Source organism: Scyliorhinus torazame, chromosome 5, assembly GCF_047496885.1.
Source record: "Scyliorhinus torazame isolate Kashiwa2021f chromosome 5, sScyTor2.1, whole genome shotgun sequence".
NCBI lineage: Eukaryota > Metazoa > Chordata > Chondrichthyes > Carcharhiniformes > Scyliorhinidae > Scyliorhinus > Scyliorhinus torazame.
In genome coordinates, this window is record NC_092711.1 from 129736407 (window position 1) to 129756023 (window position 19617).

At 52.5% G+C, this 19617-nt stretch overlaps 1 protein-coding gene across 2 annotated transcripts in view; it reads left to right on the top strand.

Annotated features, from left to right (window-relative positions):
* LOC140419728 (uncharacterized) overlaps positions 1-19617 on the top strand; it is a 132855-nt gene that overhangs the window by 82022 nt on the left and 31216 nt on the right. The window contains exons 1-5 of one of the 2 annotated variants that reach the window (XM_072503664.1): positions 5-157; positions 11563-11624; positions 13918-14066; positions 14529-14680; positions 14806-14870. In XM_072503664.1, the coding sequence (XP_072359765.1) occupies positions 11597-11624; positions 13918-14066; positions 14529-14680; positions 14806-14870 (394 nt within the window). In that variant the 5' untranslated portion in view covers positions 5-157; positions 11563-11596. Of the gene's footprint in view, positions 1-4; positions 158-11562; positions 11625-13917; positions 14067-14528; positions 14681-14805; positions 14871-19617 lie in introns of those variants that run through there. The other variant, XM_072503665.1, reaches the window with a different exon arrangement.

The following is a 19617-nucleotide window of genomic DNA, read 5'->3' on the forward strand; positions in this document are numbered from 1 at the left end:
TGGGGTGAGTGAGGAAAGTGAAAGTGAAGGGAGTGAGCTCGATGTTCAGTGAAGCTGCTCTACTGCAGGAGGCTGTCTCAGTGTAGGGATTTAGTATTTCCCCGTCCTGAGCACCACGCACACTGCACAGGAAGATCCCAGATCCTGTCTGCACCAGGTGAGTAATTGATGGTATTTGGGGAGTGGGCGGGAGATCCAATTGACCTCAGTACCCCAGTTTGAACCCAGGATCCTGCAGCTTCCCCACTCCGTTCAACCCCCCACCCTCCTGGTCAGACTCCTCACCATCCCCATCTGTCTTTCCCAAGCTCCCTCCGTCCCCTGGGATTTAATCCGAGTCCATCCCCCTCCCCCACCATCGGTCTGGCTGCTGTTATGAGCATCCCCTCAATCCCTCCTTCCTCAATCCCTCTGTGTTTGATCCACAGCAGCATCGAATCTCCCTTTAAATATCAACACTTAGCACATACTCCACATCACCCACATTTCCTGCAGTCTGTGTGTGTGTCTGTCTGACTGTGTGTGTCTCTGTGACTGTGTATTTCTATGTCTGTGTCTCTGTGCCTGTATGGCTGTGTGTGTTTCTCTGTGCCTGTGTGTGTTTGCGTGTGTGTCTCTGTCTATATATCTGTGTGTGTCTGTGTGTATGTTTATGTGTGTATGTCTCTGTGTGTGTCTCTGTGTATATGTGTGTGTGTATGCCTGTGTCTCTGTCTGTATTTCTGCATATGTTTCTGTCTGTGTCTCTGTGTTTGTGTATGGCTGTGTGTGTCTGTATGTCTGAGAGTCTATGTCTGTGTGTGTGGCTGTGTGTTTCTCTGTGTTTGTGTCTGCATGGGTCTGCGTGTGTGTCTGTGTTTGTGGCTGCGTGTGTGCCTGCATGTCTGTCTGTGTGTGTGTTTGTGTGTGTGTCTGCGTGTGTGCCTGCATGTCTGTGGCTGTGCGCGCGTGTGTGTCTGTGCCTGCGTGTGTGTGTGTGCATGTGTGTGTCTGCGTGTGTGTGTGTCTGTGTGCACATCGTTGGTCATTCAATGAGATGACAGATAGCGTGTGCCGCAGAAGACTCCGTCTCAGGAGAGAGACAATGAGGCACTGGGCCACGTCCTCATGGACTTGGCCCCGTGGAGGAATAGGACACCTACTCCCAGTAGCTGTGAAGGGCAGCACGGTGGCATAATGGTTAGCACTGCTGCCTCACAGCGCCAAGGTCCCAGGTTCAATTCCAGCCTTGGGTCACTGTCTGTGTGGAGTTTGCACTTTCTCCCTGTGTGTGCGTGGATTTGCTCCCACAGTCCAAAGATGAATTGAATTGGATTGGATTTATTGTCATGTGTACCGAGTACAGTAAAAAGTATTGTTCTGATTACAATCCAGACAGATCGTTCCATACATGGAAAATATATTACATACATAAATACACAATGTAAATACATAGACACAGGCATCGGGGGAAGCATGCAGGAGTGTAGCACTACACAGTCGTGAAGAGATCAGTTCAGTCCAAAAGAGGATCGTATCGGAGTCTGGTGACAGTGGGGCCAAAGCTGCTTTTTGAGTCTGTTCGTGCGTGTTCTCAGACTTCTGTATCGCCTGCCCGATGGAAGAAGTTGGAAGAGTGAGTAAGCCGGGTGGGAAGGATCTTTGATTATGCTGCCCGCTTTCCCCAGGCAGCGGGAGGTGTAGATGGAGTCAATGGATGGGAGGCAGGTTTGTGTGATGGACTGGGCTGAATGTGTTGACGACTCTCTGTAGTTTCTTACAGATGTGCAGGTTAGGTGGATTGGCCGTGCTAAATTGCCCCTTACTGTCTAGGGGTTAGGGCAGCACGGTGGCGCAGTGGGTTAGCCTCTGCTGCCTCACGGCGCCGAGGTCCCAGGTTCGATCCCGGCTCTGGGTCACTGTCCATGTGGAGTTTGCACATTCTCCCCGTGCTTGCGTGGGTTTCGCCCCCACAACCCAAAGATGTGCAGGGTGGGTGGATTGGCCACGATAAATTGCCCCTTAATTGGGAAAAAAAATCAATTGGGTCCTCTAAATTTATTTATTTTTTTATTTTAAAAAAAGTTAGGTGGGGTTACTGGTTTAAGGGGATAGGGTGTGGGTCTGACCCTACGTAGGGTACTCTTTCAGAGGGTCGGTGCAGACTTGATGGGCTGAATGGCCTCCTTCTGTGATTCTACGATTCTGAAATGAAAATAAAATGAAAATTGCTTATTGTCACAAGTAGGCTTCAATGAAGTTACTAGTCGCCACATTCCGGCACCTGTTCGGGGAGGCTGGTACGGGAATTGAACCGTGCTGCTGGCCTGCCTTGGTCTGCTTTAAAAGCCAGCGATTTAGCCCAGTGAGCTAAACCAGCCCCTAGACCTTTATGCCACCAGTTTATTCCAGGGTCCGAGCGGGGACCTGTACGGCATTTCACAATCGTGCATCCGGGAGGTCACGGATGCCCAATGCACAGGTTAGATGGATAGGCCATGTTAAATTGCCCTTAGTGACCAAAAAGGTTAGGAGGGGTTGTTGGGTTGCGGGGATGGGGTGGAAGTGAGGGCTTAAGTGGGTCGGTGCAGACTCGATGGGCCAAATGGCCTCCTTCTGCACTGTATGTTCTATGTTAATATGGCCGGGCATCCAACTCTATCATCTTTGACCTGGACTCGGCCCGGGCTCAGGATTTACTACTGTCGCTGGGATGCCAAAGGAGAGAGCACGATCGATGGCACGCATGTGGTGACCAGGGCAGCAGGGTGTGCCCTATATTAACAGGAAGGGGTTCCACTTGCTGAATGTCCAGATCATGCACAGCTTCCAGACCATGCACGTGTGCACCCCCTACCCTGGGAGATTGCATGACAGCTACATCCTGGAGCACTCGGAGACCTTCGAGGACCAACCCAGGATAACTGGTTGGCTCTTAGGGGGCAAGGGGCACCCACTGAGGTCCTGGCCGATGACACCAATGTGGAGACTGCTGACCAAGGTGGAGACCTGTCACAATGAGGCCCACGTGGCCACTGGGCTCTCAGTGAGCGATGCACCGAGCTGCTCAAAATACGGCTCCGATGCCGCGACCGCTCTGGTGGTGCCTCCCGCAGGGTCGCCTGCTTCGTGGTGACCTGCTGTGCCCTCGCAACCTGGCACAGCAGCCTGGCGATGAGCTGGAGGAGGAGGAGGAGGGCCAACCCGAGGAGGAGCCAGAGGATGGAGGGCAGGCGGAGGCAGGGTCTGGCGCCCATGGAGCATCAGGGAGGCCATCACAGGACGAGGCCGTGTCCGTCAGCTCCGCCCCCAGTCTCTCCCGCACCCCCATTTCCCTCCTTCCCCGCCCTCCCATCACACCGTCCCCCTCCAGAATACCCCGTTCCACCCTCTCGAGGTCGGTATAAAATCGCCCAGGGTGATGGGCCTGTGTGGGCACTGTCAATGGGCCAATATACAAGGCAGGGGAGTGATGATCGCTCGCTGTGAGGGAACCTCTGCTGCTCCTCAGTTTATGCCCAAGTCTGACTCCTGTCTTTTTGCGGACAGCGCGCTCGCACCCATCCTCTGAACGGGGTCTGCATTGGGGTGGGGGGGGGGGGGTGCTAGTCACCACTGTTGTATTGTATACATCGCATATGAGGGGTATTACGGTAAGGCCCCTGTACTACAGGTACGGGGGTAGATCCCTGCCTGCTGGCTCCGCCCAGCAGGTGGAGTATAAATGTGTGTGCTCTCCGAACGGCAGCCATTTCGGCAGCAGCTGCAGGAGGCCACACATCTCTGCGTAATAAAGCCTCGATTACTCTCTACTCTCGTCTCGTCGTAATTGATAGTGCATCAATTTATTACGCAGAGATTTTACAACGATGGACCTCCGCATCAAGCCGGATCGCCTGCAGCTGCACCCTCAAGCAGACAATGCCAAGTCGGCCTTCGCACAGTGGCTAGCTTGCTTTGAAGCCGACATCGGATCTGGTACAGACCCAACCCCGGAGGCACAGCAACTCCAGATCCTTTGCACGCGGCTGAGCACCGATGTCTTTTCCCTCATCCGGGACGCACCGACCTACGCTGAGGCCATGGCAATGCTGAAGGAGAACTGCACTCAGCAGACCAACAAAATCTACGGCAGGCACCACCTGTCCTCGCGGCATCAACTCCCCGGTGAGTCTGTGGAAGATTTCTGGAGTGCCCTGCACGTCCTGGTGAGGGACTGCGATTGCCAGGCCGTTTCGGCCGCTGAGCATTCTGACCTACCACTTAGGGAGCGCACTCTGCAAGGCCTGCGGCAAGAAAGGACATTTCGCTCCGGTGTGCCAGGCCCGCCCGGTCGCCGCTATTGTTCCGGCACCCCCCACGTGTGCGATCCGCGGTCGCTGCCACCTTGCTCCTCGAACAACATGTGCGGCCCGTGGGTGCCGCCATCTTGCTCCCCTCACACCATGTGTGGCCCCTGGGCGCCGCCACCTTGTTCGCCGCCATCTTATTCGCCATCGTGCTTGCCTCACAACACGTGCGGCCCGTGGGCGCCACCACCTTGCCTGCCTTAAGACACGTGCAGCCCGTGGGTGCCGCCATCTTCCCCACCTCAGGACCCCCGTTCGTCGGGCACCTCACCGGGCCGCTCATCGTCTGCGACCGCCACTGACCAGCCGCGACTGGCCTCCATCTCAATCGACCAGTCCCGACCGCCCACTCTCGCAACCGCGTCGACGACAGTGAAGGTCAACGGGCACAAGATATCCTGCCTTCTGGACTCGGGGAGCACTGAGAGCTTCATCCATCCCGATACGGTAAGGCGCTGCTCCCTCCCGGTACACCCCATCAATCAGAGAATCTCCCTGGCCTCCGGATCGCACTCCGTGGCAATCCGGAGGTATTGGACCACCACCCTCACCGTCCAGGGTGTGGAGTTCAGCGGCTTCCGGCTCTACGTCCTCCCCAACCTCTGCGCTGCCTTGTTACTCGGCCTGGACTTCCAGTGCAACCTCCAGAGCCTAACCCTGAAATTTGGCGGGCCCCTACCACCCCTTACTGTGTGCGGCCTCACAACCCTTAAGGTCGACCCACCTTCCCTGTTTGCGAATCTCACCTCGGATTGCAAACCCGTCGCCACCAGGAGCAGACAGTACAGTGCTCAGGACAGGACCTTCATCAGGTCAGAGGTCCAGCGGCTGCTGCGGGAAGGTATTATCGAGGCCAGCAACAGCCCCTGGAGAGCCCAAGTGGTAGTAGTTAAAACTGGGGAGAAAAACAGGATGGTCGTTGACGACAATCAATCGGTACACGCAGCTCGACGCGTACCCCCTCCCACGCATATCTGATATGGTCAATCAGATTGCACAGTACCGGGTCTTCTCGACAGTGGACTTAAAATCTGCCGACCACCAGCTCCCCATTCGTAAGGCAGACCGCCCGTATATCGCGCTTGAAGCGGACGGCCGCCTTTATCACTTCCTTAGGGTTCCCTTCGGCGTCACTAACGGGGTCTCGGTCTTCCAACAGGAGATGGACCGAATGGTTGACCGGTACGGACTGCGGGCCACTTTCCCGTACCTGGATAATGTCACCATCTGCGGCCACGACCAGCAGGACCACGACGCTAACCTTTCCAAATTCCTCCACACCGCCAAACTCCTCAACCTAACCTACAACAAGGAGAAGTGTGTATTCAGCACAAACCGATTAGCTATCCTCGGCTATGTGGTCCAGAACGGAGTTCTAGGGCCCGACCCCGATCACATGCGCCCCCTCATGGATCTCCCCCTTCCCCACTGCTCCAAGGCCCTCAAACGATGCCTGGGGTTCTTTTCATACTACGCCCAGTGGGTCCCTAACTATGTGGACAAGGCCCGCCCACTCATCCACTCCACCGTTTTCCCACTGACGGCCGAGGCTCACCAGGCCTTCAACCGTATCAAGGCCGACATCGCCAAGGCCGCGATGCACGCGGTCGACGAGACGCTCCCCTTCCAAGTTGAGAGCGATGCATCAGACGTCACTCTGGCCGCCACCCTCAACCAGGCAGGCAGACCCGTGGCATTCTTTTCCCGCACCCTCCACGCCTCCGAAATTCGGCACTCCTCGGTCGAAATGGAGGCCCAAGCTATCGTTGAAGCTGTGAGGCACTGGAGGCATTACCTGGCCGGCAGGAGATTCACTCTCCTCACTGACCAACGGTCGGTTGCCTTCATGTTTAACAACACACAGCGGGGTAAGATAAAAAATGATAAGATCCCACGAAGACCAAACTGGGTTTGTGAAGGGGAGACAGCTGAACACGAATATACGGAGGTTGTTAGGGGTAATGATGATGGCCCCACCAGAGGGAGAAACGGAGATAGTAGTGGCGATGGATGCCGAGAAAGCATTTGATAGAGTGGAGTGGGATTATTTATGGGAGGTGTTGAGGAGATTTGGTTTTGGAGAGGGGTATGTTAGATGGGTGCAGCTGTTGTATAGGGCCCCAGTGGCGAGCGTGGTCACGAATGGACGGGGATCTGCATATTTTCGGCTCCATAGAGGGACAAGGCAGGGATGCCCTCTGTCCCCATTATTGTTTGCACTGGCGATTGAGCCCCTGGCGATAGCATTGAGGGGTTCCAAGAAGTGGAGGGGAGTACTTAGGGGAGGAGAAGAGCACCGGGTATCTTTGTATGCAGACGATTTGCTACTATACGTGGCGGACCCGGCGGAGGGGATGCCAGAAATAATGCGGAAACTTGGGGAGTTTGGGGATTTCTCAGGGTATAAATTGAACATGGGGAAAAGTGAGTTGTTTGTGGTGCATCCAGGGGAGCAGAGTAGAGAAATAGAGGACCTATCGTTGAGGAAGGTAACAAGGGACTTTCGTTGGGGATCCAGATAGCTAAGAATTGGGGCACATTGCATAGGTTAAATTTAACGCGGTTGGTGGAACAGATGGAGGAGGATTTCAAGAGATGGGATATGGTATCCCTGTCAATGGCAGGGAGGGTGCAGGCGGTTAAGATGGTGGTCCTCCCGAGATTCCTCTTTGTGTTTCAGTGCCTCCCGGTGGTGATCACGAAGGCTTTTTTTAAAAGGATTGAAAAGAGCATCATGGGTTTTGTGTGGGCCGGGAAGACCCCGAGAGTGAGGAAGGGATTCTTACAGCGTAGCAGGGATAGGGGGGGGCTGGCACTACCGAGCCTAAGTGAGTATTATTGGGCCGCTAATATTTCAATGGTGAGTAAGTGGATGGGAGAGGAGGAGGGAGCGGCGTGGAAGAGATTAGAGAGGGCGTCCTGTAGGGGGACTAGCCTACAGGCTATGGTGACAGCCCCATTGCCGTTCTCACCGAGGAACTACACCACAAGCCTGGTGGTGGTGGCTACACTGAAGATTTGGGGACAGTGGAGACGGCATAGGGGAAAGACTGGAGCCTTGGGGGGGGTCCCCGATAAGAAACAACCATAGGTTTGCCCCGGGGGGAATGGATGGGGGATATGGAATGTGGCAAAGAGCAGGAATAACGCAACTGAAAGATCTGTTTGTGGATGGGAAGTTCGCGAGTCTGGGAGCGCTGACCGAGAAATATGGGTTGCCCCAAGGGAATGCATTCAGGTATATGCAACTGAGGGCTTTTGCGAGGCAACAGGTGAGGGAATTCCCGCAGCTCCCGACACAAGAGGTGCAGGACAGAGTGATCTCAAAGACATGGGTGGGGGATGGTAAGGTGTCAGACATATATAGGGAAATGAGGGACGAAGGGGAGACTATGGTAGATGAACTAAAAGGGAAATGGGAAGAAGAGCTGGGGGAGGAGATTGAGGAGGGGCTGTGGGCAGATGCCCTAAGCAGGGTAAACTCGTCGTCCTCGTGTGCCAGGCTAAGCCTGATTCAGTTTAAGGTATTACACAGGGCACATATGACTGGAGCACGGCTCAGTAAATTTTTGGGGGTGGAGGATAGGTGTGCGAGGTGCTCGAGAAGCCCAGCGAATCATACCCATATGTTTTGGTCATGCCCGGCACTACAGGGGTTTTGGATGGGGGTGACAAAGGTGCTTTCAAAAGTAGTAGGAGTCCGGGTCGAACCAAGCTGGGGGTTGGCTATATTTGGGGTTGCACAAGAGCCGGGAGTGCAGGAGGCGAGAGAGGCCGATGTTTTGGCCTTTGCGTCCCTAGTAGCCCGGCGCAGGATATTGCTAATGTGGAAAGAAGCCAAGCCCCCGGGGGTGGAGACCTGGATAAATGACATGGCGGGGTTTATAAAGCTAGAGCGGATTAAGTTCGTCCTAAGGGGGTCGGCTCAAGGGTTCACCAGGCGGTGGCAACCGTTCGTCGAATACCTCGCAGAAAGATAGACGGAATGGGAAAAAGAAGGCAGCAGCAGCAGCCCAGGATCGGGGGGGGGGGGGGGGGGGGGGGGGGGGGCGGGGGGAGGAGGAGGAACCAGAAGGACTCTCAGGGTTGTTAATATATACTGTATAGTATGTATAGGTCGTTGCGACAGATAATTATATATTGGACTGTTAAATTATATTTTTGGAGAGTGTTACTTGTGACAAGGCAGTTGCCAATTAGGGCTAGTTTTCATTTTTGTTATTTATTATTTATTCATTTTTTGTTTATAAAATAGGTCATTGTTATTTGTGTTGTTATAATATTGTGTAAAGGATGCACAATGTACTGTGTTGGTTGACCAAAAATTTTCAATAATTTAATTTAAAAAAATGATAAGATCTTGCGGTGGAGGATCGAGCTCTCCACCTACAATTACGAGATTTTGTATCGCCCTGGTAAGCTCAACGAGCCTCCCGATGCCCAATCCCGAGATACATGTGCCAGCGCACAGGTGGACCGACGCCGGATCTTGCACGACAATCTTTGTCACCGGGAGTCACACGATTGTACCACTTCATCAAGGCCCGCAATCTGCCCTACTCCACCGAGGAAGTCAGGGCTGTCACCAGAGACTGCCAGGTCTGCGCGGAGTGTAAACCGCATTTCTACCGGCCAGACCATGGTGATTCTACCGGCCAGACCTGGTGAAGGCCTCCCGCCCCTTTGAACGCCTCAGCGTGGACTTCAAAGGGCCCCTCCCCGCCACTGACCGCAACGCATACTTTCTTAATGTGGTCGACGAATATTCCAGATTCCCCTTCGCCATCCCATGCCCCGATATGACGTCTGCCACTGTCATCAAAGTCCTCAATACCATCTTCGCTCTGTTCGGTTTCCCCGCCTACGTCCACAGTGACCGGGGATCCTCATTCATGAGCAGTGAGCTGCGCAAGTACCTGCTCAACAGGGGTATCGCCTCCAGCAGGACGACAAGCTGGGGAAACGGGCAGGTGGAGCGGGAGAATGGGACGGTCTGGAAGGTCGTCCAGCTGGCCCTACGGTCCAGAAATCTCCCGGCCTCCCGCTGGGAGGAGGTCCTCCCCGACATCCTCCACTCCATTCGGTCGCTCATGTGCACAGCGATTAACGAAACTCCCCATGAAGGTCTCTTTGCCTTCCCCAGGAAGTCCACCTCCGGGGTTTCGCTCCCAACGTGGCTGGCAGCTCCAGGACCCGTTCTCCTCCGCAAGCACGTGTGGCTCCACAAGGCGGACCTGTTGGTTGAGAGGGTACAGCTACTCCACGGGAACCCGCAGTACGCCTACGTAGCGTACCCCGACGGCCGCCAAGACACAGTCTCCCTCAGGGACCTGGCGGCAGCTGGGTCCCCACACACACCCCTGCCCAGACGCCACCACCCCCCCTCCTCCCCCGCGCACCCCACCACAGCCCCTGCTCCAGGACGATCCACACTCCCCTTGCTCCCACCCGGGGATGAAGATAAGGTCGACACGCTCCCGGAGTCACCGACACCTGAATCACCACCAGAACTGCGGCGCTCGCAACGCCGGATCAAGGCGGCCAGTCGTCTAAATTTGTGAACTCTTTCTAAAATTTAAACAACCTGTATGTAAATAGTTTTCCACCCCCCCCCCGCTGGACTCGTTTTTAACAGGGGGTGAATGTGGTAGTCACCACTGTTGTATTGTGTATACTGCATATGAGGGGTATTACGGTAAGGCCCCTGTACTACAGGTACGGGGGTAGATCCCTGCCTGCTGGCTCCGCCCAGTAGGCGGAGTATAAATGTGTGTGCTCACCGAGCAGCAGCCATTTCGGCAGCAGCTGCAGGAGGCCACACATCTCTGCGTAATAAAGCCTCGATTACTCTCTACTCTTGTCTCGTCGTAATTGATAGTGCATCAGGGGGGTTTGATCGTGGACCACTGTGCCCGGGGGCTGGGAGTGGGGGGAGCAGAGGACAACAGGGTGCGGGGGTGGAGGAAGGCCCGCTGTGAAGATGTATCTGACAGAGACTTCACAAATATCAGGTGTGACATTCAGGTGTGTCCATTCTCCCGAGCTACAGATCGTGAACACACCACACCCCAGTGCCCCCCACCGCCCCCCAGTGACACCCCCCTCCGCCCGGGCCCCAGTGCCCCCCAGTGACACCCCCCTCGGGCCCGGCCCCAGCTCAGTGACACCCCCTCCGGCCCGGCCCCAGTGCCCCCCAGTGACACCCCCCTCCGCCCAGGCCCCAGCTCAGTGACACCCCCCTCCGGCCCGGCCCCAGTGCCCCCCAGTGACACCCCCCTCCGCCCAGGCCCCAGCTCAGTGACACCCCCCTCCGCCCCGGCCCCAGTGCCCCCCCTCCGGCCTGGCCCCAGCTCAGTGACACCCCTCTCTGGCCCGGCCCCAGTGGCTCAGCATCTGACTGGGACCCAGCTGAGCCCTGAGATCCAGCAGATCTCCATCTCCTGACCCCCCTCGGATGTTCCTGCCTCCACCTGATGTGCATCAGCAACTGTGTCGTGCTCGAAAGATGTCCCAGAAGCCTGTCCACTATTGTTGTCCACTGTGGTGTGTGTCTCTGCGCTGGCGCAAGGTGTGGGTGAGAACAGTGACGCTCTCCTCAGAGCTCACCTTCCAGGTGGTCTCTTGGGTGGCAGAGGGAGGGACGAGACAAGATGGCCCAGCCCCATCAGGTGGAGATCCTGCGCGACAGTGGACATGTGGCCAATGAGCGGGATGTTAGCGGTGACGGAGCGTTTAGAAACAGCTCCCCCTTGTTAGCGGCGAGAAGCTGAGGTGCAGGTCTGGCCAATTAGACGACCAGAGAGCCAGTGATGGAGAGAATCTCATGGGGGCTCATTTTTGAGTGCCGTTGAATATGGGCCGCGGTCTCGCCAACGCAACGGTCGAGGAACACCTCGCAAAACTCGCCCCAAATAACAGAAACATTTTAGTTGAATCGTGCCTATAGACTGGCACAGGGAGAGACAGGCAGAGCGAGAGAGATAGGCAGACAGAGGGACAGGCAGACAGAGACAGGCAGAGAGAGAGAGACAGGCAGACAGAGAGACAGGCAGATACAGAGACAGGCAGACAGAGAGAGACAGGCAGAGAGAGAGACAGGCAGATAGAGAGAGACAGGCAGACAGAGAGAGAGACAGAGCGACAGGCAGGCGGACAGAGAGAGACAGGCACTGAGAGGGACAGACAACAGTTCTCTCACTCCGAGCCACATTGAACCTGTGTTTTTTATCCACAGTGTTACCCGGACCTCACCCTCCAGAGGCTAAGAAATGTCAGCGATCATGTTTCAGTCATCTGGTAAGTGTCAGTGAGCAAATGATTACCATTTGGTTCCCCGTGAGTATATGTTACTGGAGGGAAATATCTCATTGAGAATGGGGTGTCCATTCCGAGACTACTATCCATTTCCATCTCTCTCTCACTGTCTCTCTCTCTCTCTCTCGCTCTGTCTCTCTCTGCCTCACACACTCTCTCTGTCTCCCTCTCACTCTCGCTCTGTTCTGTCCCTCTCTCTTGTCACAATTTTCCTCACACTCGTTCCTATTCTTTTCCTCTCTCTCATTCAGCAGTCTCTTTGTCTCTCACTTTCTCTCTCTCTCTCTGCCTCTTTCTGTCTCTCTTTCCCTGTTTCTCGCTGTGACTCTCCACTGTCTCAATGTCTTTTCCCCACTCCCACGCTATCTCTGTGTCTCTCACTCTGTCTCCATCACTCTTCTTCTACATCCGTCTAGCTTTCCGTCTCAATTCCTCTCACTTCCCTCTTCCTCTCTATCTCCCTCTCACTCTTTTGTCTCCCAATTTCTCTCTCACTCATCTGTCTCTCCCTCGCTCTCTTTTTGTCCATCCTCTGCCTTTCTGTTTCAATTTTTTGCCTCTCACTCTCTCTCGTGCATGTGTATCTCTGGCTCTATTTTTCTGTTTCTCTCTCTCTATTCCTCCCTTCTGTCTCAATGTTTTTCTCCCTCTCTGTGTATCCCACTCTCTCCCTTTGTCTCGCTCATACTCTTTTTGTGTGTCCCTCTCTCATTTGCCTCTCTTCCCCTTTCTCTCTCGATCTCTGTTTCCCTCTCTCTCACTCTGTCTCTTTAATTTTCCTCAATTTCTCTCTCTCCTTCTCTCTTTCTCTCTCTCTAATACTCTTCTCTCATTATTCCTGTCTCTCTCTCTCTCTTGTGTCTCCGTTTCTCTCTCTCACTCTCTTATTTTCCTGTTTCTCCGTCTCCCCCTCTGCACGGTAGCATTGTGGATAGCACAATTGCTTCACAGCTCCAGGGTCCCAGGTTCGATTCCGGTTTGGGTCACTGTCTGTGCGGAGTCTGCACATCCTCCCCGTGTCTGCGTGGGTTTCCTCCGGGTGCTCCGGTTTCCTCCCACAGTTCAAAGATGTGCAGGTTAGGTGGATTGGCTATGATAAATTGCCCTTAGTGTCCAAAAATTGCCCTTAGTGTTGGGTGGGGTTACTGGGTTATGGGGATAGGGTGAAGGTGTTGACCTTGGGTAGGATGCTCTTTCCAAGAGCCGGTGCAGACTCGATGGGCCGAATGGCCTCCTTCTGCACTATAAATTCTATGATAATCTATTTTTCTCCCTTTATCTCTTTCATTCCCCCTCTCTCTCCCCCCGTCTCTCTCCCCCTGTCTCTCTCTCTGTCTCGCTCTTTCTGTCTCTCTCCCTGTTTCTCTCTGTCTCTCTCTCTGCATGTCTCTCTCTCTCTCTGTCTCTCTCTCACTGTCTCTCTCATTTGCTGTTTCTCTCTATTTCTCTGTCTCATTTTCCTCTCTTTCTCTCATTCTTTCTTGTGTTCCTCAGTTCCTCTGTCTCACCTTGTCTCTCATTTTTCCTATTTTTCTCTCGTCCCTCTGTTATTTTCATCCTCACTCTGTCTCTCACATTTTCCGTTTCTCCCTCCCTCTGTCTCTCTTGCACTCTATCGTATCTCTCAGTTTCCCTCTCTCACTCTGTCTCCCATTTTTACTGTTTCTCTATGTCTCCTTCTCTCTCTCTCTCTCTCTCACACTCCTGTGTCTTTCAGTTTCTCTCTCTCATTCCGTCTCTCTTGCATCTCTCAGTTTCCCTTCTTTTTTAAAAATAGAGCCAGGATTGAACCTGGGACCTCGGCGCCATGAGGCAGCTGTGCTAACCCACTGCGCCATCGTGCTGCTCCCAGTTTCCCTTCTGTCACTCGATTTTCTTCTCTCTCTTTCTTGTCTCCCTCTCTCTCTCTCTCTCTCGGTGCCACCATCATGTTGATGATATTAAAGTGATCGGCTCAGCACGGTAGCACAGTGGTTAGCACAGTTGCTTCACAGCGCTACATTCCTGGGTTTGATTCCCGGCTTGGGTCACTGTCTGTGTGGAGTCTGCACGTTCTCCCCGTGTCTGCGTGGGTTTCCTCCGGGTGCTCCGGTTTCCTCCCACAAGTCCCGAAAGACGTGCTGTTGGGTGAATTGGACATTCTGAATTCTCCCTCTGTGACCCGGACAGGCTCCGGAATGTGGCGACTGGGGGATTTTCACAGTAACTTCATTGCAGCGTTAATGTCAGCCTACTTGTGACACTAACAAAGATTTTTATCTCTGTCCTTGGACAGAGTTCCTCCGAGCTGCTGAGAAGATGCCTTTGCTTTTTGAAATCTCCCATTTCCATCTCCTGGAGACGATTGATTACGTAGACAAGTTCATCTCCATGGTGAAAGATAGCCAGTCACTGCTGGAATCCTCCTGCTCCTTACTGTGGACGGTATGTTTCTGGTGGTGGTGGTGGGGGGGGGGGGGGGGGCATTTGCATTTATGAGAGGACTTTGAAACTGGTTACGCCAGCATTTATTGCCCGTCCCTAGTTGCTCTTCAGAAGGTGGTGGGCAAGTTGCCTTCTTGAACCCGCTGCGGTCCTTGAGGTGTAGGTACACCCACTCTGCTGTTAGGGAGGAATTCCAGGATTTTGCCCCAGCGACAGTGAAGGAACGGACGATATATTTCCCAGTCAGGGTGGTGAGTGACTTGGAGGGGAGCCTCCAGGTGGTGGGGTTCCCAGGTATCTGCTGCTCTTGGCCTTCTAGATGGTAGTGGCATTGGGTTTGGAAGGTGCTGTCTAAGGAACCTTGGTAAGTTACTGCAGTGCATCTTGTAGACTGACATCGCGGATGCTGGGCACCTCCGGACGAGGCTCTTCACCCGCTTTAACGGTGTTCTCTTGTGATAGATACACCGAACCCAGGAGAGCATGGTTTCCATGTTTGTTTCACTGTGTGATGCTTTGGATTCGGGGAACACCAGACTGTTGATGGCCTTACCCAAGGAGATGATGCAGTGGACAAAGGAACTGCTGGAGAAATTCAATCAATTGAAGGAGGGGTGAGCATGGCTTTCGGGGGTAACGGGACTGCCCGACGAGGTTGTCCTATCACAGCCCATGTCCCATTCTCCTTACCGTGTCTAACTCGCTGCCCTTTCTCTCACTGACTTCCAATCTCTTTCAGGTGGAGGGCATTTGACAATGAGCTGAATGCGCTTTGGAAATCGATCAACAAACTCAAAATTAGGAGTACGTTGGAGATGGTTTGAAGTCTTTGTTTTCTCTCTCTGTCAGTACACTCCCTTTATATCAACGTCACCAGCTGTGTGTGCAAGTAATGATCATCTTTATTAGTGTCACAAGTAGGCTGACATTAACACTGCAATGAAGTTACTGTGAAAATCCCCCAGTCGCCACATTCCGGAGCCTGTCCGGGTCACAGAGGGAGAATTCAGAATGTCCAATTCACCCAACAGCACGTCTTTCAGGACTTGTGGGAGGAAACCGGGGCACCCGGAGGAAACCCACGTAGACATGGGAGGAACGTGCAGACTCCGCTCAGACAGTGACACAGCCAGGAATCGAACCTGGGACCCTGGCACTGTGAAGCAACAGTGCTAACCACTGTGCTACCGTGTTACCCAAGTGTGTGTGTGTATATATGTTTGTGAACGTGTGTGTTTATGTGTGTTGGTGCGATGCTAGTGTGTGTGTCGTTCTCTGTCTCTCTCTTTGTCTATCTCTCTCTGTCTCTATCCTTCTCTGTCTCTGAGTGTCTCTCTCTCTTTCTGTCCCTCTGTCACTGCGTGTCTCTCTGTCTCTGTATGTCTGTCTCTTAATCTCTCTATCCGTCTCTCGCTGTCTCTCTCGCTTTCTCCTTCTGTCACTCTGTCACTGTGTGCCTCTCTGTGGTTCACACTGTTGCTTCACCGTGCCAGGGTCCCAGGTTCGATTCCCGACTTGGGTCACTGTCTGTGCGGAGTCTGCACATCCTCCCCGTGTCTCCGTGGGTTTCCTCCGGGTGCTCCGGTTTCCTCCGACAAGTCCCGAAAGACGTGCTGTTAGGTAAATTGGACATTCTGAATTCTCCCTCTGCGACCCGAACAGGTGCTGGAATGTGGCAACTAGGGGCTTTTCACAGTAACTTCATTGCAGTGTTAATGTAAGCCTACCTGTGACAATAAAGATTATTATATGTCTCTCTCTCTCTCACTCTCTCTCTCTCATTCTGACCCTCTGTCACTGCATATCTCTGTGTCTCTACATAGCTCTCTATCTCTCTCAATCTCTCTTTCACTCTGTCTGTCTCCTTCTGTCCCTCTCTCTGTCATGGTGTGTGTGTCTCTGTCTCTATCTCTCTCATTCTCACTGTCCCTTTCTCTCTCTGTCTCTCATTCTCTGTCACTCGCTTTCTCAGGCTCTCTGTGTCTCTCTCACTGTCTCTCTCTCAATCTCTCCCTCTCTGTCTCTCTCTCTCAATTTCACTTTCTCCAATCTCTCTCTCTCTCTCTCTGTTTCTCTCATTCTTTCTGTCTCTCTCAATATCTCTATCTCTCTCTGTCTCTATCTCTCTCTCTCAATCTCTCTCTGTGCCTCTCTGTCTCTCTCAATCTCTCTGTCTCCCTCTCTACTCTCTCTCTCTTTGTCTGTCTCTCTGTCTCTCAATCTCTCTCTATCTCTCTCCGAGTCTCTCTCTCAATCGCTCAATCTCTCTGTGTCTCTCTCTCTGTGTCTCTATCTCAATCTCTCTCTGGCTCTCTCTTTGTCTCCCTCTCAACTCTCTTTCTGTCTCTCACCATCTCTGTCTCTGTCTCCCTCTCTCAATCTCTCTGTGTCTCCATCTCAATCTCACTCTCTCTCAATCTCACTCTGTCTCTCTCAATCTCTCTCTCTCTAAATCTCTCTGTCTCTCTCTCAATTTCCCTCTCTCTTAATCTCTCTCAATCTTTCTTTCAGTATCTGTGTCTCAGTCTCTCTCGCAATTTCTCTGTCTCTCTATCTCTCTGTCTCAATCTCTCTCACTCTCTCTGTCTCTCTCTCTGTCTATTCCTCTCAATTTCTGTCTCTCTCTCTCCATCTCTCTCTGTCTCTCCCTCTCAATCTCTCTCTTTCTCTGTCTCTTTTTCTCTCTCTCAAACTCTCTCAATCTCGCTCTGTCTCTCTCCATCTCTCTCTGTCGCTCTCTCAATCGCTCTCTTTCTCTGTCTCTTTTTCTCTGTCTCTCTCTCAAACTCTCTCTCTCACTCTCTCAATCTCTCTGTCTCCCTCTCTACTCTCTGTATCACTCTGTCTCTCTCTCTGTCTCTCCCTCTCAATTTCTCTGTCTCTCTTTCACAATCTTACTGTCTCTCTCAATCTCACTCTGTCTCTCCGTCTCTCTCTGTCTTTCTCTCAATCTCTCTCTTTGTCTTTTTCTCTCTCTGTCTCTCTCTCTACTCTCTCTCTCTCTGTCTCAGTTTCTCTCTCAACTTCACTGTCTCTCGCTCAATCTCTCTCTGTCTCTCTCTCAATCTCTCTGTCTCTCAATTTCTCTCTCTCTCAATTTCACTCTCTGTCTCTCAATATCTCTCTCTCTCAATCTCTCTGTCTCTCTCTCAGTCTCTCTCAATTTCACTGTCTTTCTCAATCTCTCTCTCTCACTCAATCTCTCTCTCAATATCTCTGTCTCTCTCTCTATATCTCTCTCTCAAACTCTCCCTCTCTCTCTCAATCTCTCTCTGTCTCTCTCTCTCTCTCCATATCTCTCTCTCAATCTCTCTCTCTGTCTCTCAAGCTCTTTCTCCCTCAATTTTACTGTCTCTCTGTATATCCCTGTCTCTCAATCTCTGTCTCTCTCTCAACCGCTCTCTCAATTTCTCTCTCTCTCTCTCAATTTCACTGTCTCTCTCTCTCAATCTCTCTCTCAGTCTCTGTCTCTCTCAATCTCTTTCTATCTCTCTCTCTCAGTCTCTCTCTCTCTCTCTCTCTGTCTCTCAATCTCTTTCTCTCTTAATTTTACTCTCTCAGTCTCTCTCTGCCTCTGTCACTCTCTGTCTCTCTTGCTCTGATGTCTCAGCCTCACTGTGTTCTATGACAATACTGAGATGATCTGGTCCTTTTTTGTGGATGTTGCCTGAGGAATCGGGGTTTTTGTTGGTGTGTATGACACTGTTGCAAGTTCAGTCATTCCCCGGGGACACTGGGGATCCCATTCCAAGCCCTTATTCAGAATACTGCTCCTGGGAACTTTCACACCCAACTGTGAGGACAAACAGGGCCTCCCTCTGAAAGACGTGGCCTCTGACAGTGCCGCACTCCCTCGGTACCAGCATCAGTGAGAGTCAGTCTGGGTAAGAGGGAGTGTCAGAGAATGACGTTCAGCTTGTGCCAGACAGAGGTTGGTACACCAGATGACATTGGCAACACCTTTGTTGGGGAAGGGTGTTTGATGATGAGGCTGATGATTAGGGGTGGCACAGTGGTTAGCACTGCTGCCCCATAGCGCCAGGGACCTGGGTTCAATTCCAGCCTTGGCCGATTGTCTGTGCGGAGTCTGCACGTTCTCCCCGTGTCTGTGTGGGTTTCCTCCGGGTGCTCCAGTTTCCTCCCACAGTCCAGGTTAGGTGGATTGGCCATGATAAATTGCCCCTTAGTGTCCAAAGGTAAGGTGGGGTTACTGGGTTACGAGGATAGGGCGGGGGATACGTCCTAGGTAGGGTGCTCTTTTCAGACTCGATGGGCCGAATGGCCTCCTTCCGCACTGTAGGGATTCTGTGGATGTGATGGTTCGACCTGTCGGAACCAAGTGGTATAATTTCAAAAGCACACTGCAGTGAGTGAGAGAAGGAGAAAAACAGGTTTATTCAACAGGTTTGAATCACTAGCTTTCGGAGCACTGCTCCTTCCTCGGGTGAATGAAGAGGTGGGTTCCATAACCACATATATAGACAAAATCAATGATGCAAGACGATTCTTTGAATGCGAGTCTTTGCGGGTAATTAACACTTCACAAGTCCAGACGGTGCGACTGTGATTATTCCTCTCTCCAGTCACTCCGACTGGACCCTATAGGGACTGAATGGCCACCTGCTATTCATCCATGAGAATGTATCGCAACCCCGGACAAGACCCCAACAGTTGCTAGGACACTGGACAGAAACCCCAATATTTTATTTTATTTTGTAAGACTGTTGAGGAAAGGACACTTCGCTCCCGGAGTGTTTCATGAAGAAATAGGGATATGGAAGATTAAAACAAACTTTATTACCAACACAGTATTACTGATTTTAGCATCATAAAGAAAATAGCTGACAATTAGCCATTAAACATTACAATGGAACAATAACCCTTAAATGCTATCTTTGTCTCCACTCAGGCAACGCGTGCCTCAGGTCACAATCCACTTTTAACTACAGTTGGCAGCATCAGGAATACTTGCCAAACATTGGGTAGAGATCTTTTGCGACTCGCACAGCGAGCAGTTTAGGTCTGGGACGCACTGTCTGCAGGTGTGGTGGGGGCATGTTTAATCGAGGTGTTCAAGAGGGCATTAGATGATTATGTGAATTGAAACAATGTAGAGGGGTACGGGGAAAGGTAGGTGGATGCTGGTTTGGAGAGGCAGTACAGCCTCGATGGGTGGAATGGCCTCATTCTGCATCACAAATTCTGTCTGTGTGTCTCTCTGTCTTGCTCTCTCTCTGTCTCTCTCACCCCCTCTCTCTCGATCTCTCTCTCACTATGTCTATCCTGCTGAGGTTATCCAGGTGTTATTCCCTCTATCTCACTCATTTTACTCTTGTTCAGTTTCACTCTCACTCTCTCACTTGTGCTCATTTTCTCGCTCTCTCACTCTAGCTTTTCTCACTCTTTCGTTCTCACTTTCTCGTTCTCTCTGACTCTTTCACTCTCACTCTCTATCACTCATCCTCTCTCTCTCTCGCTCTCACTCTCGCTCTCTCTCTCTCGCTCTCTCACTCTCGCTCTCACTCTCTCACTCACTCTCGCTCTCACTCTC